The 23,355-nt window shown below is 36.4% G+C and overlaps 2 protein-coding genes and 2 pseudogenes across 2 annotated transcripts; all 4 read right to left on the bottom strand.

Moving 5' to 3' along the window:
• Positions 1-315: 315 nt before the first annotated feature.
• On the bottom strand, positions 316-2,978 carry LOC125199925 (annotated as a pseudogene).
• Positions 2,979-8,846: 5,868 nt separating this feature from the next.
• On the bottom strand, positions 8,847-14,891 carry LOC125199920 (annotated as a pseudogene).
• LOC125199924 (zinc finger MYM-type protein 1-like) lies at positions 9,016-11,537 on the bottom strand. The gene is made up of 2 exons (XM_048097770.1): positions 9,654-11,537; positions 9,016-9,576 (listed from the first exon to the last, which is right to left on the bottom strand). The coding sequence occupies exons 1-2, from the start codon at positions 11,535-11,537 to the stop codon at positions 9,016-9,018; spliced, it is 2,445 nt and encodes an 814-aa protein (XP_047953727.1).
• A 3,930-nt stretch (positions 14,892-18,821) lies between the features above and the next one.
• Positions 18,822-20,828, bottom strand: LOC125199923 (UPF0481 protein At3g47200-like). The gene is made up of 3 exons (XM_048097769.1): positions 20,766-20,828; positions 20,014-20,661; positions 18,822-19,748 (listed from the first exon to the last, which is right to left on the bottom strand). Exons 2-3 carry the CDS (start codon positions 20,653-20,655, stop codon positions 19,101-19,103), a joined length of 1,290 nt encoding a protein of 429 aa, XP_047953726.1. The 5' UTR covers positions 20,656-20,661; positions 20,766-20,828; the 3' UTR covers positions 18,822-19,100.
• Between the last annotated feature and the right edge of the window lie 2,527 nt (positions 20,829-23,355).

Here is a 23,355-nt window from a genome sequence, read left to right as displayed (position 1 = left end):
AAACAACATTTGTGAGTGTCATAACAAGCAAATTCACCATAGCACCAACCCCAACAGAATAAATCAAGTCTTCACAAAATATGATTAACAAATTATTTGAATTATTGGCACCATAACCCAAGAAAGCCAAAAGCTATAGTACAACACAACATCTTATTACAAAAGCTCATTTCCATCACTCCACACACACACACACACCTTGAGCATGTAAACATCAACCTTAACACTCTATGATCACCAATCTAGCAAGGCAAAATGGCTAAATAAACCAAGTTGCCCCACATTGATCTTTATTATAAGCGTATGCATAAATAATCAAACGCTGAGAGGAAAAGGATCCACGTAGAGAGATGCAATCAACGGCCCCAAATACTTTTCAGGGTAATGTAGCCATCTTCTTTACTCTTGTAAGTGATCTCAGCTAAGCAGCCGTAGTTTAGGAGTTGTTCCACCATTTCCTTAGGCACTGAGCTGCTCCCCTTAGCCCACTCCGCGGTTACATCCTTCCATCCATTCTCAACAAGCTCCACAAACTCACTAATCGCTTCTTGCTTCGACACGCCTTTGTCTTTCATGTAGCAATCCACCACAGTCGGCATCTTCCCTTCCCTATTCTCGCGCTTCATCGCCAAATATTAACTTCTAATTAGTTATCACAAAATAGCCTCATTTATCTATATATATGTAACAACTAGTATGAATTACTTCATGGCTGCCCAAGTCTTCAAGGGTTCGACCCATCTTGGCAGTGGAAATGAGATTTGGGCTCGCTGAGGAGCCATTGAACTGATGCTTCATCAACAGATTTCATGCCAGGGACAATAGCTGTGAATATCACATACAAACAGCTCGTGATCACTGAATTCGTCATGTATTCTTCGAAACCTGGCATTTGCCTTTCCATAATCCACTTCTGCTCTTTGTTATAAGCCCTTCCAAGCTGCTTCACCTTATTAATTGTCACCAAAAAAAAGGTAATAATTTATAAACAAACAAACAAACATAAGGTTTAAATTTACATTAACTCATAGTAATCCTTACTGCTTCTCTGTAGTAAGGCACAACGAAGGATTTTCCTTGCTTTTCTGCATCAACTACAAAATCTTCATATGTACTCATGATGAATCTATAAACAACTTTCATGAAATCAGGGAGCACATCAATCTCATCCAAATTCCACCTGGGAAAATATAAAATTATTGTATCAGTACCTACTTTTGCTGTAATTTTTCTCCAATTTGTAAAGGCAAAAATAAGAGATTAGTCGAAGAAAAAGATAATACTCCTATATGTTTTATAAACTCGTACCAAGTCAAATCGAGACATGTAATGATAGATGAAAGGCGTGTATTAATATACCTCTCGAGAATCTCGGTGAAAAGATCATCCTCCTCAAATGTAGCATAATTATCGTAGGTGTCATCGATAATCGACACAAGTTGCAAGTTTTTTGCAACAATTACTCGAATGTAAGAGTATTGAGGTTCGTAGCGAAACGCATTGCCCCAAAGATAACACTCCACAACTCTGTCTCTTGCATATGGCAATTTGTTCTTTAAGTCAAATTTATCCCACCACCTTCACCAAAAAATAAGTCATGTTGGTGCTTTTTCGTTTACTTAATTAAAATTTAGTCGCAAAAAACATTTTGTAATGAATTTTACCTTGTGAGTTCAGCCAATTCTTTCCTGTAGATATTCTGCAAGAAATTGAAGTTGAGTTTGGCTAGTTTGAGAAGTAATTCATCGGTTGTTCCTTCTCTTTCATAGATGGAAATGTAGAAATCGGATATTTAAAATTGGAAGGCCTCTATGAATGGAGTGCTTCAAAGCTTGCTGCACTTTCTCTTTCACAATGGGAGACTCATCTAGTGTTGGTAGCATTTGATTCAATTGATCTACTGTGAATTTTGCAGCTTCGTCTAATATTTTTTCGTTGCGAATTCGGACATGAGCTGCCTCGTACAAACTTAGGATGCATTCGATGTTGCTTCCATGGCTCTCTGGTTTCCATTTGCAGTCTTTCTCAACGAATTTGTTGAAAACATCTGTGTCATCACAAGCAAATATGATTATGTTAGATTATTTTAGTTTCTTTGAATTTACAACAACACAAATTAACCTATTAATCTGTTATCATATCCAAATTGAAGTTGGCTCATAAGGTGAGTAGAGTTACACATAATTCATGACAAACGCTTGACAAATTAAATACTTTCGTTAATTATCAACTAACGGACTAACAATAGTCTTATTCCAATAGCTAGAAGTAATTGAAAATGGTGTTTGTTTACTCTACTAAAAACACTAGCTATTGGGATACGACTATAAGTATATCATAATTGAGTGAAAAAGGGCTAATAATTTAGTGACATACCGCAAGAAATAGGATACTGATGTTGTCTGAGCACACGAAACCGAAGCGCAACACTGAATTAATCATAATCTTTTTCTTCTTCGGCGTCTTTGGAATCATAAATTTGTTTGAGCTTCTCTTCGATCTCCTTCTCAAAATGATATGCGACACCCAAACGTTCAATTTTGTCGATTAATATCATTAATTTCGTAGACTCCTCAGCCATTAACATTCCTCCTATTTCCTTTTTCAATGCTTCCATTTCCTCGGAGTACTTCTCCTGAACCTATACAATCCGTCGGTAAAACCAACGGATACAAATGAATTTCTATATGTAAATTATACTATTACTAATAATAATACAAGCGATGATACTAACGGACAATGAAATAAATGTAAAAGTTAAATTAAAATAAAAGTTACCAACGGTTTGATTTGCGACGAATCCGTCAGAAAATTTTAACATAAAACTTCATAGAAATACGTAAAATACATACCTTATTATCGAAAGAATATGTAGAGAAAATGTCACCCCACATGCTTGGCTTGAATAAGACAATGGGAGGGCGGATATGCCTCACGTTGCTTGAATCACCACTCATCACCATATTTGCTGGAGCCATTTCTTTAACTGAAATAGTAAGCTTAGTTCTCGTAATTTGTACTTATAATTTCGCTAAATGCTATCTATGGGAAGAACAGATATCATTAACCATTTTATTATAATTATAGGTTTAAATTTGTTTCTAAATATCCGTAGAAAAAAAAAATCAGGTTCTTATGTAACTATTTACTATATTTAATTTTGTTGTTTAAGCTATATAACAAGTGAATAGAGGACCTCATCTAGCTCGACAAGTATAAGAGAGAATGGCGAAAAGTGGACTAAGTGTGATAAAAAAGTTTCCATATTTAAATTGAGACTATTTTTTATGAATATCCTAAAGAGGCAAATTAGTGAAAATTATACTCTTCTATCCTAAAAAAACTGATATTTTGGGGAGTTGCGAAAATTAATGCATAATTGGTAAAATAAGAGAGATGAGGAGAAAAGTAATTAAAATAGTGTTAGTGAATAGTCATACTCACATTATTATTAGTATTTAATCGTGGTCCCTAGTGGTATAAGTTGTAAATAAATTGATAAACATGGGTAATGAGTTTGGAAGAACTTTTCATAAATGGAAATGAAATATTTTTATGGGAGAGAGGAAAAAGGAAAATGTTCTAAGTTTTATAGGACGGATGGAATATTACTTAAGGAGTACTTACTCCGGCTCACTCAAGATGTCACATTCTTAAATGACGCGGAATTTTAGGAAGAGTTGTTAGATGAAGTAAGCAAAGAGAAAAAGTTGTTGAATAGTTAATGAGGAGAAAGAAAACAGAGGTTTATTTTCAAATATAGAAAGTGGACATCTTGAGTATGACAAATTAAAAAGGAAAGACAGACATCTTAAGTGGGACAGCGTGAGGACTACTAATATTTCGTATTTACCACGGTATAATTCCTTAGTCTATTTGCATTTCTCGGATTCGCGTTGTTGATGCTACTGGTACGTTGGTAGTAAAACCAAATACGACGACGCATCACATCCTTATCACTTTTATTAAAGTGAATATAGTATAATATATGATCCAGAGTAGTGATAAAATACAAACTCTATATATTGTACAAATTTTAAATTTTTAAATACAGTGTCAACGTAGTGTAAAATTTCAAGATTTTGATGTCAACACAATATCAACACAACGTCAACACGACATCAACTGTTGACACTGTATTGATATTTCTGTTTCTATTATTTTGTAATATGTTGAAATTTTCAAACGGTCCATATCATAGTTTGGAGTTTGTACAATATTTAGAGTTTGCATTTGATTACATCCCATGTGATCCGTATATAGTGTAAATTTTTATCTTTGCATTTGTTTTTACTTATGGTCATGGTTAATTTTCATTTTCATCTCTTTTTCTATGTTGTTACTCTTACTATATATTGTTGGTTTTGCGAGTGTTGTGCCAAACTGTTTATTGAGGTTTCGTAAGTTTATGCTATTAATTAATAACTGGTTTAATGTGATAAATATGATCAAGTGATTTCAATATGCTCGTATATTATATGGATCATGGGTATTTATCCGGAATACTTTTAGTTTTGTGACAGCAATAATACACAAAATAAAATATGATGTGAAACATATTGATCACTCTCCAAGTAGTAGGTGCACAAGTTTCGGAGAAAATTAGAATGAACAAAGATGCTCATCATAGGCTAATAAAGGCATTTTTGTTGAAAAAAATTTGAAAAAATAAAAAAAGCATTTCATATGTAAATAGGTCAAAATTCAGGAATTGGCCATGATGTTTTTTTTCACACTGCTAGCGTGCGAAGAACAAATTTCAAGAACTAAAATGTAGTTCACTATTATTAACCTGAAAATTAGCACGATGTAAGTTATAATTTTATATATTAATTTTATAATATTAAAATATAAATAAAATAAATAATGAATTATGAAATTCATTTATCAAACTAAAAGTCAAATGAAAATTTAAAGAGGAAATGTCTCCTAGTGAGTAACTATCTCAAAACGAAAAAGTGGGTCGACGTGTAATGAGTTTGGAGGGTGTACAGTATTTTAACACAACTAATTAACATGCATTGATCGACATGCATTGATTTGATCTAACACGTATTAACAATGCATTGATTAGATTTAACACGAGTAATTACAAATTTTTGTATCGTGCAGTGCAATGATACTCGCAGTGCTGTAAATTTTTACATATTCAAATCTGAGAACTTGAAATTTAAATTCATTGGCAAGACAACATAATATCTGGACTGGAGTACTACTAATATATAATGAAAAAAAAGTATGAAAAGGACAATGACATGGAAACTAAATTAAACTTGCAAGGATCTCGTGGGATACGATTCACTCTCTAATTTTAGTTGAGACACTAAGGCCATCCGCAACACTGTCTCTTATCCGTTTATTAACCGTCTCATCTCTTCACTATTCATGGACCCCACTGTACTTTTCAGCTCATCTCTTAACTAAGAGACAACACCTGCATCCCACCACCTCTTAACTATTCATTCAATTTCATTTTTTATTTTTAATTCCAACAAATTCAATTAATAAAAAACACACTTCATTATAAATAAAATAAAATTACAATTTAAATACCTAAAAAAATAAAAAAGACATAATTAAAAAATTAGAAATTACAAATTGCACACTTAAACTCAAAAAAAAAAGGGAGGCAAAGAAGAAGAAGAAGGAGTTCTCTAGTGACGATCATCTATCGGTTGCCAAATTATGCACGTATACATGATAATGCTCCACATCCTTGCGAGCAGACTCTTGCTTTTTGCGCAAAAGGAGACAACTTTTCGTCCACAGGCCTGTTGAACGTCTTCACGAAGGTTGGCCACTTCGGATAGATGCTGTCGGCAAGATAGTACCCCATTTTATACTGGCGATTGTTAGCGATGAAGTTGATTGCCGACGCTTTACCATTCAGAACTTCAGCAAAGAGGTCGGAGTTGTTAAGCACTAGAACTTCCCACTAGGACTTCCCGCAATAAAATTAATAAATTCACAATTCAAATTAAAATTTACGGAATTAAAATTTCGACATGAGCCGTATTTATAGAGATTTTTTTTTTAAAAAAAATAAAAAATTAATTTTTGGTGGGACGGGGACGTCCTACCCACGCCACAGTGGCAGACGTCAGGTAGGACGTCGGGCTGATGGGCGAGGCCATCCGACGGGCACTCGGGACGGGCGTGGGCGCCCTTCCCGCTCCCTACGGCGGACGTCCGGTCGGACGTCGCCGACGGGCGGCCGGACTAGTGAGCGGGACGTCCGCCCACGCCCGTCCCGAGTGCCCCTGCGATGGGCTCGCCCCTCGCGTCGACGTCCGACCGGATGTCCGCCACTGTGGCGAAGGTCGGACGTCCGACATTTTTAAACTCTATAAATAGGGCTCCCCCAACTTCATTTCATTCACACCACTTGTGTTGACAAGTTTCTCTCTCTAAATCTACAAATTTCATTTCTACTACAATGGAGTACAATAGAAACTCCCCCACCACGAGCGGAGGAAACACACCCTCGATTCCCATCGGATCGGAGGGAAATTTTGCGAGGATGAATCCCCAAATGGCGGGGATGGATCCCCAGATGGCGGGGACGACTGGGATGAATCCCCAGATGGCGGGGATGGGCGGTATGCCGGCGATGACTCCCCAAATGTTCTACACTATGTACACTTGGATGAGTCAGATGGGTCAGATGATGCCGGGGGCAGCGGGTATGCCGGCAAATATGTCGGGGATGGATGGGACGATGCCAAGGGCAGCGGGGATGGGCGGTATGCCGCCAAATATGGCGGGGGTGAGAGGTATGATGCCCGGGGCAGTGGGGATGGACGGTACGCCGCCAAATATGTCGGTGGGTGGGTCGATGGAGAGGCGGAGCCCGAGGACGCCTAGGGAATCTGTGTATCAGCCATATATAAATTTGTTGGCCGATGATTCCCTTAGTACTGTTCCGGAGACTCAGTACGCCGGCATCGAGACTTTCTCTTTTGAGGATTTGGGGCTATCGCCGATCCGTGAGACTCCCAATGAGGCGGAGCCTGCTGCAAGGGGCAGGAGCAAAGGCAAGGGCAAGGCCAGAGGCGGGGGTAGGGGCAAGGACAAGGCCAAAGTCCCGAGATCTTCATCGCACACGGGGGCAGAGGAGGAGGAGGGCGAGGATGAGACTGAGAGGAGGACGATCTGGTCCGTGTGGGAAAATGCCGCACTTGCGAAGGCTTGGATCGGTGTTGTAGAGGATCCCTATGTCGGGGCGAACCAGTATGTTGACCGAATGTGGCATTGCATTAGTGCCGCCTACCGCAACGTCAAACCGCCTGGGGCGAAGCCTCGCATACCCGAGCAATGCCGGAAACAGTGGCTTCGGTTGAGGCCTAAGCTCAGTCGTTGCCGCCCTCTACCAAAACAACATGCGCATGGTAACCAGCGGCATGTCTGAGGATCATGTGAAGAGACAAACCTTGGCCCAGTACCCCAACCGAGACTTGAACATCAGAGAGTTTGACCAGTGGGAGGCCTTTCTCGTGGTCAAGGATTCGCAAAAGTTTGGGCTTGGTGTCGAATCAGACTGGAAGCGGACGGAGATCAACTCTTCCGGTGAGTACAGCAGCAGTGCTGGTTCGCACGAGCTCCCCGAAGCCGAGGAAGAGGCCCCGTTACCACGAACAGACTCTTGCCGTCGTTGGCGCCCGATGGGGCAACAGGCTGCGCAGCGGATGGCGAGGGGAAGCGGCAGCGGCAGCGGGTCCTACAAGGTCGAATCGGAGGCCCTAGGAGGCCCAGAGGACAACGTCCTCGCCCGCGCGCAGCAAACGAAGACCCTGATGCAGAGCACTATGAAGTGGTATAACACGCAGGATCCAGTGTTGAAAAGGTTGTGCAAGGAGGTGGTCGACCAATGTCGGCGCGATTTAAGGCTGCCACCCATTGATGATTATGGCGTCGAGATCGGAGGCGGGGACGTCGGAGGCGGCAGCGGCACGGGCGACGGGGACGAGGACGAGGGCGAGGAGTGAGAGCCGAGGGTATTATGTAATTTTATTTTTAAACTATGTTTTTTTTTAAATTATGTAATTTTTTTTAATTATGTAATGTAATTTTCGTATTTTCCGTTCGTATTCGTGTCGAATTTTAATTCCGTGAATTTTAATTTTAATTATGAATTAATTTAATTGTGGGAAGGGCTAGTGGAAGGGATAGTGGGAAGGGCTAGTGATGTGGCAGTGAAATGGGAAGGACTAGTGCTGACGTGGCATGCAGTTTTTGCGGGAAGGGCTAGTGGAGGGGCGAGTGGGAGGGGCGCCACCGGAGACACCCTTAGTGGAATATAATAAGAGAATCCAATGTGAGTCTGACCCACATTAGATATATATTGGCCGTATTTATTTATATGCTTATTTGATAGTATTGTGTTAGTGTTGATTTTCGTTGTTTGCAAATTTATAGTAAGACAAAGAAGAATAATAAAATATGGGAAAATTTTAGCAGTTCCCATATCACATTCTACCGTATGTTTTACTCTCGTGGGTTGTGTTGATCTAACGGTAGAATGATTAATTGATGCCTAGATCAAAGATTATGGGTTTGAGCAGTGGCGGAATAAGGATTTCGGCTCTCGTTGGTCAATTTTAATATTAACAATTGTAAAGTAATTTTTTATATTTATCTTCACCGCAAATAGTTGTATACAGCTGGGTCCAATTGAACCCAGCCCAAAACACTAATGGATTCAATCCATTTTGTGTGGAAACGGTCATGCACTCATCCATATTTGTTTATTTGAGGCGCTATAACTTTAATGTAGATGAACTATCACTTTACTTCAGAACAATAACCAAATTATATAATTATTAGTTTTGATTACAATACAACATCCTATTACAAAAGCTCAAGTTCCACAACTCCACACACACACGCACATATACTAGCTTGAGCAAGTAACTCATCCAATGACGGACGCAGAAAATGTTCAACGTGGGGTCGGAAAATAAAAAATAAAAAATAGTATAGTATTTAAATAACCGTCTAAAAAAATAATACTACAATTTAAGTAACACTATCTTTTGTGAGCTGCGATAGTTGATTCCTACGAGTATCCATATTTTGAAAACGAACCAAAATTCGTTCATTAGAAACAGTAGTGAACATTTTTCTCTCGTTGTATACCACCATGATATCATTTAACCAATCATCTCCCATCCTATTTCGCAACTCTGACTTCACAAACTTCATTGCAGAAAACACTCGTTCAACAGATGCAGTCGCTACAGGCAAAAGTAAGACCAATTTAATCAACCGATAAACTAGTGGAAAGAATCCATCTTTCATCATTTCAACAATTTTCTTTGAAAGAGTCCCTAAATCTTCAACATCAGAGAAACGTGTATCTCGTCTTGCATCAATCAAAAAGGATTTAAGTTGATGAGGTAAAATCGTCATCTCTGTGGACGAAAAGTCCTTTGGATAAAGGGTGGCAAGATGAACAAGTTTATCGACATTGAAATTTGAGAATTGATTTCTTGGATCAAGACATGCCATACAATTCAACAAGTCTGTACTAGACTCGGAAAAACGATTCCTCATTTCTTGAATAATGGAGTCAACAACCTAATTATAAACAAAAAATGATTGAGTTACTAGTCAATTCAAGTGTCAGTAAATAAGAAAATGAAATTTTAAATTACCTGACAAAAAATCTCAACACGATAATAATGGTAGTTTGTGACAACTGTGCCATCTCTCTTCATGCGTATTCGTCTGGGGACAATGTCATCCATATTAGTAACATCAATCTCATTTACTCGACAAAAATCTTCCACTTCTTGCAAAAGATCATCCCATCCAGATTCTCGAAAAGTTTGCAGCTCTTCTTTCAAACCCGCTATCATATTGATGGCATTCAAAATATTTTGCTCTCTATCTTGCAATGCACAAGATAATGGTTCAACCATACACAACAAATGTTTCATCAAAATCATGATAAACACAAAATCATAACTTTCCATCTTTTGAAGCAAACCTTTACACTTCCCACTTTGCTCTGCATCATCTCCATCACTAAATATGCTTTCAAGAACTTTGACTACTGAGGGCCACATAGATACAAGACGAATCACAGTTGTATAATGAGATCCCCATCGAGTATCACCAGGTCTATGCAAAGAAGTTTCTTGGTTTAGACCTTTACCTGAATTGATTTCCCCTTTTTCAATCATTTCAACCATTCTATCATGTTCGTTTTGTCGAAGTTTATCTGCTCTTTTACAAGAAGATCCACATGCTGTAACAATCGGGGTAAGATAGCCAAAAAAATCAGAAACATGTCGATTTGCCTTGCATACTGCCACACATACCAACTGAAGTTGGTGGGCAAAACAATGGACATACCATGCCGATGGATTTTCTTTTAAAATAAGAGCCTTCAATCCATTAAATTCACCCCTCATATTTGAAGCTCCATCATAGCCCTGACCTCTCAATCTTGATAAAGATAATCCCAACTTAGAAAATACAAAATCAATTGCTTCTTTCAAACACCTTGATGTAGTCTCCTTAACATGAACCAAAGATAAAAATCTTTCTATAATCTCCCCATTCTTGTTCACATATCTTATAACAATAGCCATTTGCTCCTTGACTGAGCAATCTCGAGACTCATCAACCATTATGGAAAATAATCCTTCACCAAGTTCACCCAATATTTCAAGTGTGGTTTCAACGGCACAAGCATTAACCATTTCTTTCTGAATTTTTGGAGAAATCATTTGATTATTACCCGGAGCATTTTTTAATACAACTTGACCGACCTCATCATTTCTTAAACTATACCAATGTAACATCTCTAGAAAATTACCCCTATTTATGGAGGTTGAGGACTCATCATCTCCTCTAAAAGCCAAACCTTGATTCAAAAGAAAACGAATAACATCAAGAGTTGCAGTCAAACGAATTCGATATTCCTTCTCTTGTCTTGTACTAGCTTTACGAACAACATAAGATACACTTTGCCTTTGATTCACAAAGTTTTCATATTCAATTCTAGATTTGTTGTGTGAACTAGTAGCTGACCCAATATGAGCTCTAAATCTTTCGTTGGCTTTTTTCCAATTAGAGAAACCACTACTAACAAAGGTTTCATCTCCGGGTGCCGAATATCCACGTTTGAAGAGAAAACACCAAAAGCAATACGCAGCATCTTCTGACGTACTATATTCAAGCCAAACATAATCTTTATACCAAACATCTCTGAAACCCCTATAATCTTTTCCATATTTTTTTCTAGGAAAATCAAGACCTTTTGGTTGACAAGGACCTTTAGCCACATATTCTCTACGAATACGATCTCGAATGTTTACATCAAATGTATCAATCGGCCTTCGTGATCCGGGATCGGCATCGATTTCTTTTTCATCGATTTCTACTTCGTCTGGATTCCTATCAACTACCACATTATTTTCAGAATATTGTGGTTCTTGTTCAGCTTCAACATTAGCTTCTTGTTCAACTTCAACATTAGCACTAGAAGAATCAATAGAATTTCGAGTTCTTTTTTTAAAATACTTTTCCATTTACCTACAAATCCACAATTTAGAATACACAATTATTATAACTATAAATATAATAAAATTATGAAATCAGAAATTAAAACATAAAGAAAAAAATAGTCTACTTCCCTATTATGCAATTTCAGTTCGTGAAATACATATTAAAAGCTACTGTAATATAGTACTAAGATTAAGGATTATAAATTATAGTACACACCATCAATGACAATCATGACTATTTGACTAATGTCTAGTAAAATACAAATTTCAATTACCTAGACAATATTGAACAAGAAAATATCATAGTTTAATTTTATTTACCTACCACCTATCGATTCTCTCTCAAATAGTGAAATAGGATTGCAGAACAGCAGAAAGGGTCGCCAAAAAGCTTTGGAAGCGCAGGTGCCGAAATTCAGTTTTGAATTACAGAAGGGGGGAGCCGGAGAGGAGATCAACTGGAAGAGAAAGTGGTGAGCCAGAGATTAAATAGAGTAAAGATTCCCTCTCCTCTAAGTTCTAGGTAAGGAAATTTCCTCTAAATTCTAGGAAAGTTAAGGTAAGGAAATTTCCTCTAAATTCTAGGAAAAGAAATTGGAGAAAGATATGGAAATTGTTTCCTTTTGTGTTGATTTGGGCTAAACTTCTCCAATTATTGCCTTGTGCGTATTGATTTGGGCAAAGACCATCCGTCCATCCCTCTCCTTACTCCTCTAAGTTCTTGCCTTCTTGGGGCGGGGTCGGGGTCGGAGGTATCATTCGTGGGGTCGACGGCATGTTGAAAGTTCGAAGGTAGTATAAATTTTGGGTATTATGGGATCGACGGTGGGGTCGGCCGACCCCGCGCGACCCCACCTCCGTCCGTCATTGAACTCATCAACCTTATTTATAGCTAAATAAAACAAGATGTGTCACATTGATTATAATCAAATGTGTAGAGGAAGAGGATCCACATAAAGAGCTGCAATCAATGGCCCCAAATACTTCTCAGGATCAGTGTAGCCATCTTCTTTATTATTGTAAGTGATCTCAGCTATACGACCGTAGTTTAAGAGTAGTTCCACCATTTCCTTAGGCACCGTGCTACTTCCCTTTGCCCACTCCGCAGTTACATCTTCCCATCCATTCTCAACAAGCTCCACAAACTCACTAATCGCTTCTTGCTTCGACACGCCTTTGTCATTCATGTAGCAATCCACCACTGTCGCCATTTTCCCTTCCCTATTCTCGCGCTTCATCGTCAAATATATACTTTTAATTAGTTATTACAAAATAACAGCCTCATTTAACTATATAGTATGTAACAACATTATACAGTAGTATGACTTACTTCATGGCTGCCCAAGTCTTCGAGGGTTCGACCCATCTTGGCCGTGGAAATGACAATTTTGGGCTCACTGAGGAGCCATTGAACTGCTGCTTCATCAATAGATTTCATGCCAGGGACAAGAGATGTGAACATCACATACATACAGCTCGTGATCACTGAATTCGTCATGTATTCTTCGAAACCTGGCATTTGCCTTTCCATGATCCACTTCTGCTCTTTGTTATAAGCCCTACCAAGCTGCTTCACCTTATTCATTGTCACAAAAAAAGGAGCATTAACTTTTATTTCTTGGAATTTATAATAGATTTAGTCAAAGGGAGTATTGACAAAAGGGATGGAGAAGTGTTTTGAACTTTGATGAAGGGTGTAATTGTAATTTCACAATATACGATTTCGACTAATAATAAGGCTTACCGTTTCTCTGTAGTAAGGAACAACGAATGATTTTCCTTTCTTTTCAGCATCAACTACAAAATCTTCATAAGTACTAATAATGAATCTATAAACAACTTTCATGAAATCAGGGAGCACATCAATCTCATCCAAATTCCACCTGAAAAATTTTAAAAATGTTGAATAAGTAACTTTTTTAAATGCGCCTCACATTCTACTATCTCACTTCACCTATATAGCTAATATATAAAAGTTGTACCAAGTAAAATTGGGGCATTTAATGATAGGCAAGGGGGTGTATTAAAATGTACCTCTCGAGAATCTCGGTGAAAAGATCATCCTCTTCAAGTGTAGCATAATTATCATAGGTGTCGTCCATAATCGACACAAGTTGCATGTTCTTGGCCACAGTTACTCGAACGTAAGAGTATTGAGGTTCGTAGCGTAACGCATTGCCCCAAAGATAACACTCCACAACTCTGTCTCTTGCATATGGCAGTTTGTTCTTTAAGTCAAATTTATCCCACCACCTTCACCAAAAAATAAGGCATGTTGGCATTTTTTTATTTTTCTTAAAATTTAGTAAAAAAAAATCATGTTGTAATGAATTTTACCTTGTGAGTTCATCCAACTCTTTCCTGTAGATATTCTGCAAGAAATTGAAATTGACTTTGGCTAATTTGAGAAGTTATTCATCGATTGTTCCTTCTCTTTCGTAGATTGAAATGTAGAATCGGATATTTAAAATTGAAAGGCCTCTATGAATGGAGTGCTTCAAAGCTTGTTGCACTTTCTCTTTCACAATGGGAGACTGATCTAATGATGATAGCATTTGATTCAATTGATCAACTGTGAATTTTGCAGCTTCGTCTAATACTTTTTCGTTGCGAATTCGGACATGAGCTGCCTCGTACAAACTTAGGATGCCTTCGACGTCGTTGCCATGGCTTTCTTGTTTCCATTTGCAGTCTTTCTCGACGAATTTGTTGAAAACATCTGTGTCATCAACATATGATCATGTAAATCATCAATTGTACAAAAATTGGGTCCATCTAGTAAGTCATCAATTTATTGAACATTATACTATTTTATTATAACATATAGTATTACACATTATAAAAATTAATTGTTGCCATCTAAATTAAAATAAGTAATTACGTAATACGAGACTTACCGCAAGAAACATCATACTGATGTTGCCTTAGCAAACGAAACCTAAGCGCAGTAGTGAGCAAGTCGTCGTCAACGTCTTCATGTTCCTTTCCCGATTCATAAATAAGTTTGAGCTTCTCTTCGATCTCCTTCTCAAAATGATACGCAACACTCAAACGCTCAATTTTGTCGATCAATATCAACAATTTCGTTGACTCTGCAGCGATTAACATTCTTCCCATTTCCTTAGTCAATGCTTCCATTTCCTCAGAGTACTTCTCCTGCACCTATACACACCAATTTCGTTAGTCGGTATCTTCATCGTTTCGAAATATAAAATTCATATTTTAAATTATTTTCAAATTAAAAAGGTGATTATAAAATACCTGATTATTGAAAGAAAATGAAGAGAAAATATTGCCCCACATGCTTGGCTTGTATGAGAGTGTGGGAGGGCGGATATGCCTCACGTTGCTTGAACCCATACTAATAATAGTAATTGTATCAAGTGACTGCTTATTAATAACAGAATTATATTAATTGACTGCTCATGTGACTGCACGTAGTGGGATGTCTAGCATGGAAAATAAGATATGAAGCTAGCGAGAACATTATCAATGTGATTAATTAAATGTGGCAGATTATGTATGATTAATATTGCTGATATCATATGGATACGAATATATCCTAATCTCATGTCAAAATACTTACAAATCTAGTTGGATGTCTTAAGCTGAGTGTTGGAAATAAAAACTACAAAATATACTATAACTATAAGTGTCATGGGTCCCTCCTCCTATCACCAATTGGTTTTAGGATGGAATCCATGGATTTCTATCATGGTATCAGATCGGGTTGCCGACTGTGGGTCAAATTTAACTGACCCAGCAGTATATCTGGCCCTAAACAGAAAAATGGACTGACTCAGCAGTATATTGGGCCAGTGGTCCAATCGACCGGGAAAAAAATTAGGTCAATCGTCCAACCGATTAGAAAAAGTCACCTTGAAATGGAACTCATGAATTTCTATCAATAAGAGCGGAAAATTGTACATGAAAACTAAGCGATAATATTAGTATAATGAACTAAAGGTGGCGGATTATGTATGAATATATTTTTATACTCTCTCCGTTCCATAGTAGTAGAGTCATTTTGCCATTTTGATACGTTCCATAGTAGTAGAGTCATTTTCTTTTATAGTAAAATTCAACACATTTTTCCACACCTACTTTACTCTCTCTTACTTTATTCTCTGTACATCTCTCTATCTTTTTCATTTCCTACTTTATTATTCATTTACTTAACTCACCTAACACAATTTTTTCTTAATCTCCGTATCGAAAAGAAATGTCTCCACTACTATGGAACGGAGGGAGTAATTGTTAGGTATGTAGTCAAATCACACGTGAATTGTTCAATAATCTTACGGATATGAATATTCCCTTATCCCATATTAAAAAAATAGTAGAATTTCATACGCTTTTAGAGAATCCAATGGGCACCTGACGCACATCAGATATGGGCCGTATTTATTTATTTTCTCAGATGTTGTGATTGTGTGGATTTTTGTTGATTATAAAAATTTATAAAAAGAAAAAGAAAAAGAAAATATAAAGAATTTTTCTTAGTAGCCTCCATGTGATCAATCATAATCTTATCAAGAATTTAATTGAAAATAAGGGAGGAGAGGTTGTTCAGTTTTTTCAATCATCTCATAAAATCTACTCCTTCCGTCCCATAAAAGATGATCTCTTCTTTGGGCAACACATGATTTTATGCAATTTTATTTTATGTGTTAAGGAAAAAAGAGTAAAGTAAGAGAGAATAAATAAAGTAGAGATAAATATATTTCTGTTTTTAGTAATGAGTCATCTTGGTTGAGACAAATTAAAAGAAAAATGAGTCATCTTCAACGAGACAGAATGAGTATCAATTTTACGAAACATGTGAAAAGAGTGAAAAATATGTGTAAATATATGTTTTCTACTTTCTTTCCATTAAAAAGAATACTATGCTCCCTCCATGAAACTAAAGACGACCCACTTTCTGTTTTAGATTGTTCCATTAAAGATGACTCATTACTAGAAATAGAAATCTCTTTGTCTCTACTTTATTTTTTCTCTCTTGCTTTATTTTCTTCACCTAACACACAAACCAAACTGCATAAAATCTCAATGAAAGGTCATCTTTCTTGGGATAAGAAATATAATTTTTAAGGGGCAATTGGATGTGTGCTTGTCGGACACTGCCACACATTTATTTATCAATGATAGCTATATTTTAGATAATAAAAAATGCCATATTAAATAAGATATACTTCTGTATAGAATGAATATTACTTTGATCAGAACGACGACCATTTATATAATCATTATTATTATTATTATTATGGTTAAATAACTGAAATTTAAAGGCGACGCCACGAAGGAATATGGGAATGGATCCCCTGCTGTGCACAGCATAGTGCTGTGCTGAAAACACAGCAGTTAGTGAATGAAACGCAACTTTACATGTTTTTATATTTTTTCATTTTCCTTTTCTTTTTGTTTAATTGTGTGTGTAGAAATAGCACAGCACCTGATGTGCCATCTTCATTTTTAATTATAATTAGAACCGTCGCTTTTCTCGAAATCTATAATGAGGAAAAACTCATTCAATTTTATTTGTTTATTTGAACGATCAAAGCCTATTTACATGCCATCGACACATTGGTTACGTTAATTAGTCACCACTATCCACATACACCAAACCATATATACGACATCGTTTAGGATTCATTCATAGCAAGGGATTTAGTTTCGTGTTACATAAATTGATCCAGAGATTAATTACTTAATTAAATGTACAATTCAATCAAAAATATAATTAATAGGCTTTAATTATTTAAATAAATCCAGCGATTTAATTACAGAAAAAAATAAGTCAACACTAAAATTAATCCAAAGCCCAACCAAATGTAATAAATTGAAGATTATGATATCAAGGTACATATTTATATGCAGTCCCACTTCTAATATTACTCGGCCCAATTATGAGTTCAATAGTTGAGGCCCAAATCCATTTAATTTGAAGAGCCCGAGTCCTAAGGAGGAGCCGTACCGATCCTACATTGCTATCATTCTTGGCGCTGCAAATTACACATAATTTGCCTCCGAATCCAAATTAATAATATAATTGAAAAAAATATTAAAATTATGATACAATTAGTTTTTTTTAATATTGTGGGATTTGCTTTTCTTTTTTACCCCTATTTTTTCTTTTAAAAAATTGTTATTTTTACTTTTTATTTCCGATCCTACTCCATTTTGCAAGGGTGATTTCCTTTCCATGAAGTAGACGATGACAATGATTGAACATGGTTTGTAAGATCAGTGGTATTGTAACACCTTTCTCTTTGTATGGATTATGCTTGCAAATTGCATTAATAATTAGACATGCAGTTGTTGATGACATACTTGACAGTTGATGACATACTTGACAGTTGATCAGAATAGACATACTGAAATTAATATCACATACCATATTTAAATAATACTACTAATATAGGAGTATGATCCGTTGCAAACTTTTCTTAAGTTGCTAACTTGCTAAACTATCAATGCAATGTATTAAAAATGTGAACACAATGATACTGAAATGTCAACGTAAACTTAAGTTGATATTTTAATACATTATGTTGGCATTGATATTTAAATGTCAACACAGTTTATTAAAATATCAACACAAATATGTGTTGACATTTTAATATGATTGTGTTGACATTTTTAATACACTACGTTGATGAGTTAGCCAGTTAATAATTTAAGAAAAGTTAGCATTTTAACGCACCCTAAAAACATTGAATTTCATGTATCTCTCGGTTTAAATTATACTCCCTTCCACCATATCAAATGGATGTTATAGTTGTTAGTTCTTCTATTAGATTTATCAAAATCAGATAGGGCTAATTATAATTCACCAAGAGTTGAAGTGATGAGAGAATCGACTTCCAACATCCTTCAAACAGCCTTTAAGGCCATTAGCAATGGAAGGCCCTCCCATAGGGCCCTTCTTTTTTTATTATTTCCACATCATCAATTTTTGAGAGGGCCTATCTTCCCACAATGAAAGGGCCCAACCATAGGGCCTTTCCATTTCCAATTCATTTCCACATCATCATTTATTTTGTTTTAATTTTGAAGCACTTATATCTTTATTATATTGTCAAATTAAATAATTTTAAATGCAAAAAAATATTAATACGCAAATCAGCGTTGTATTGACGGCGATGGATTGGCCTTGGAATTGCCTCCTGGTTCGCTTCTTCCTGACGTCGAGCTGCCCTTGCAAGGACTCGCTGCACCACTCGGTTTATGACTTCATCGTCGGAATCGCTACCGGAAGACATTGATTAAATGTATTTAGAGAGAGAAAATGAATTGAAATAGAGAGAAGATTTAAGATGTTGGTGTGGAAAAGTGAAGAATGGTAGGTATATTTATAGTGGAAGAAATGGAATAAAAAACAAAATCAAAAAATTAAAAAAAAAAAAATTTAGGTGAGAGGGCCGTCGGACGGCCCTTCATCCACAATGGAGGGCCGATCGGAGGGCCCTTCTCAACGGCTAGGGCCGATACATCGGCCTTATGGGGGAGAGAGGGAGGGGGCGATCGGCGGCCCCTTTTCCACTATGGGGGGCCGATGGAGAAGGCCCTCCCATCGGCCCTCCATTGCTAGTGCTCTAATATGCTAATTAACGTTTGCATGACTGAAAGATAAATCCCCACTAGACCAGCAAATAGAGTAATAAAAGACGTAGGGCTATTAAAATAGTTACGTTTCAACTCAGCCCTCCACATATTCCAGGGTTTTGTGCAATGCTTATGCACATCCTCAAACATCTTCGCATACACGAAGCTATTCCCCGGTTCAGCCACTGAATCACTCAGCTTGTTCACCATCTCCACCAACTTATCTTCATCCCCTAACCAGTTCTCGATGATCCCTTTTCGAGTCAGTATCTCCACATCCATGGAGGAACCAACGATGCAGACAAGGAATTTGACATAATCAGTCACGAAGTTGTTTTGATTATGCCCAAAATATTGCTCGTACGCAATGAGGTTCCGCAGGAACGATTCTGTCCAATCCTCGATGGTTAGTGGCGCCATTATCATCACCCCTTTTTCAAACCTGACATCGAACAACGACTTTCCTTTTGGTCTGTTCTCAAACTTGACCTGAGCCTCCTCAAGTCTCTTCGCACTGCCGATGAACCGCAACTTCGTCCCTAGTGTTATTAACTCGTGATTGCTTCCTCCGCTCGAACACCGGGGAGGAGGAAGCCAGCTCTGATGGAGGAAGTCGAGCAAATGCTTCACCTGAAAGAATATGGACCACATTAGGTTATTGAATTTAATTAATTAAGGATAGACTTTAATTGAATTATGTAGAGAAAAAATAGAAACATGTTAACCTAGAGTCACAGGGCAGTCAATACGTACTTCTCTCAGTTAGCCATTAAATGTCTCATTTTTTTCTTATTTTTAAGGATCGCCAATATATATCTCATTACATTATTATATTTTTATAAGATCAATATATAAAAACAGAGACCACATTCTGCTAACTTTTTTCTAACATAACCTGGCGAGGATCTACAATCGGCATTGGCTCGCTGCCCTGTCCAGGATAGAGGCTGGTGAAGAAGTTGAAGAGGAGGCTCCAAAACCTAGAATGCTGGCCAGGAGACTCGATGAGGTCGTAGAGCTCGCACAAGACGAAGAATGGTAATTGATTCTCGAAGAGCATGAGATCACGCTGCAGGCTTTTGATAATCCAGTTCATTTGGAAGATGGGATCATTCCTCTCCCTCAACATCACTCTTTTAAACTTGCGAACTAGTTGGACGATGAAGCAACCATCTAGAACAAGCATTTGTACGAACTCGGCCGGTGTTAGGGTTTCAGGCAAATCTGCGTAGCATTTTCTTGCCTCTGCTTCCACTCTGCTTACAGCCGCTACATACCTTCCCACATCATCGGGTGGATCCTTTGTGACAAGGAGCTGCTTCAGGTAACGAAGCTTGTGGCCTTCCATCCTCTTTAGATGCTCACTATTATTATGATAAGGGCCGATGGCAATCACCTCAGGCTCGTAGGCCTTCGGGTTCACGTCGGGTAAGTGTCTGTGAACTCTGTAGATTGTGCATTCCGGCTGTGCCCCGGAGACTTCTTTCAGTTTTTCATTTATCCGATCTGAGGCTTCAGTTATGCTATCAGGATCCATGTAAAGCTGAAAAGTGAGAAATTTCTGTGACTATAACATCGATTAAACTAAGTAAACGGAGTGTATGTTTTTAAAGAAGTAGCAAGTCTGTAAAATTAAGTTATACTAACCGTAGATCACCGACAGAATTTAAGCTTTCTTCTTCTTTACATGCTGCAAAATTATCAAGAAATGAATGCTGCAAAATTTAGGCTTTCTTCTTCTATAAAAGGAGATGAATGATAGAGGTATTTACATTATTTTAAACGAAATGAATGGAGAAGGCATGCGGAAATATTTATTGACGTGTCAGGTGTCTGTCTTTTCAATGGATGGGTCAACTTTCACATTAGTCGTTGGAGTACTTTATTTTCTCCATTTTTCTTTTTACTTCGACGACTCATTACTAAAAATAAAACCATAAGTGTATGTGACCAAATTTTGTACAACCAAAAACTATTTTGTTTGAGAAAAAATGAGTTTATTTATGCATTTAATTAAAATATATTGGTGTATATTGAACATGCATAATATTATGAACATATATTTCTGATTTGTGTATAAATTTTTTACTTTTTTAGAACCATAAATATAATTAATGCATATTTTAAGTTAAATTTAAAAAATAATATAGAGACAATTCAAATATAAAAAAAAAAAATTGAAAATGAGGCTAAAAACTAATAAGTCTTTTTAACATGTTCACTAACTATATTTATTATTTTAATACATAATAAATACATCAAATTACTAGTAGTATAAACTTTTTTGGTTGTACAAAATTTGGTGTATATAAAAATACCCCTATCTCTATTTTATTCTCTCTGTTACTTTACTCTCACCACTTAACACACAAAATAAATTTGCATAAATTTCTGTGCCGGCAAATGATGGGGTCATCTTAATTAGGACAGAGGGAGTACTTATCATTTTGTTTTACTCCCTTGAGTTGTTATATTTTTTTTAACTAAAAATAAAATATCTGATCTCACATACTTTATTCTTTATCTTATTTTACTCTTTCTTCTTTATCTAATTTTAATTATTCTCTCGTTTACTTTATCTAACTCATTAGACACAATTTTTTAAATCTCGTGATAAAAAGAAATGCTTCAAGTAATGTGAGCGAAAGGAAGTATCATTCAAATTATTTGTATGCTTTTTTTAGTAGGGTATATTTTAAATGGAAAGTAGGAGTTCGAGTCTCTGTAATTCGCTATAATTATTTCGTCGAGGATTGATAAGATGTATCAAGGGCATTCACAATAAGAGCATATCTCCATTTTTTCATGTCACGTCAGCAGACTCATCCCAAAGTCTATCTCCCTGCAAGAAGAGCTCATCTCATTTCCACATCATTACTATTTTTATATTTTACTTTTAATTGTTAGTCTGAAATAAAATGATATTAAATAGCAAGAAAAATAAATTTAAGACAACGCAATAAAAACATAATTCATTAAAAAGAAAATAACCTACATTTATAAAAAATAAAGAAAAAATAAACTAAAATATTGATAAAAATATTAAAAGTATTTGACTAGAGAAAAGTAAAATGTAGAATGAGATAAAATAAAATAGGATTAAATATGAATAATTGGCAGGGAATGGAGTATATAAAGAGTTTAAAAAATGAATTAAAAAAAAAAAAGAATCGGCAGAGGCTTAATATCGGCTCAAGGCGGAGGCGTTGGAGAGGGGGAATCGGCCCTACCCCGGCAATGGTGACTTAGGAGAGCGGATAAGGGGGGCGATAAATAGGCCATTGCTATCGGCTCCCGTGGCCAATGCTGTCATAGGGATTATATGTATACCACCTTTTGTCCTGAGGTGGGAGTGTCTTTTGGATTCTTTCATACGACAAGTTGATTTGACCGGGTAAAAGAGATAAACAGGAGTAGCGCAGAGAGACATAATGAAAGAGTAGGTGCATGTGCTTATTTTACAATATTTTCACTAATTTTGCAATTTCAATTCAAATTAAAATATGTTGTTGTCTTGTTTAATTTGGTTACTTGTGTCGAGTCTTATCTTATCTTTTATTTTTATAGGTTGACTTGATAAGTGATAGTTTGGTCTCACAAAAATTAAATATTTGCTTTTTTCAGTTATTTTTATTAAAAATAAAACATCTTCTAAAATATAATTCAAAGCATTTCTGCATAAAATCTCGTGTCAGAAATCAAATTTTATTGGAACAAAGAAAGTACTTTATTTGGATAGTGATGCAATTATAGAATACTAAGATTTGGAGGTTAAGCAAATTATATTTTAGGTTTTACTTATTTGTTAGTTAATACTCCCTCCGTCCCCCATTAGCAGTCACAGTTTAACCGGACACGGATTTTAAGAAATGTAAAGAAAAATTGGTTGAAAAAGTTAGTAGAATGTGAGATCCACTTTTTTATATTGGTTTTATAATAAAATGTGAGTGAAGTGGGTTAGTGGAATGTGGGACCTACTTACTATTTATGGTAAAAATGAAGTGTGACTCTTAATTGGGGACGGACCGAAATGGAAAAATGTGACTCTTAATGGAGGACGGAGGGAGTATAATTAGTAGATGGAAAAATATTAGGAGTAATTGCTTTTCCTTATATCAAATTAAATTTACCTTTTTGCTTATTTCATTTTAGTTATTTTTATTTTAGTTTTATTTTCCATAAGTTTAGTATTTTTCTCTGCTTACATAAAGGCCTCATTGTTAAACTTAAAAGATAG

The sequence above is a fragment of the Salvia hispanica genome, unplaced genomic scaffold (genome assembly GCF_023119035.1).
Source record: "Salvia hispanica cultivar TCC Black 2014 unplaced genomic scaffold, UniMelb_Shisp_WGS_1.0 HiC_scaffold_736, whole genome shotgun sequence".
Taxonomy (NCBI): domain Eukaryota; kingdom Viridiplantae; phylum Streptophyta; class Magnoliopsida; order Lamiales; family Lamiaceae; genus Salvia; species Salvia hispanica.
This window is presented reverse-complemented; position numbering and strand designations above follow the sequence as displayed.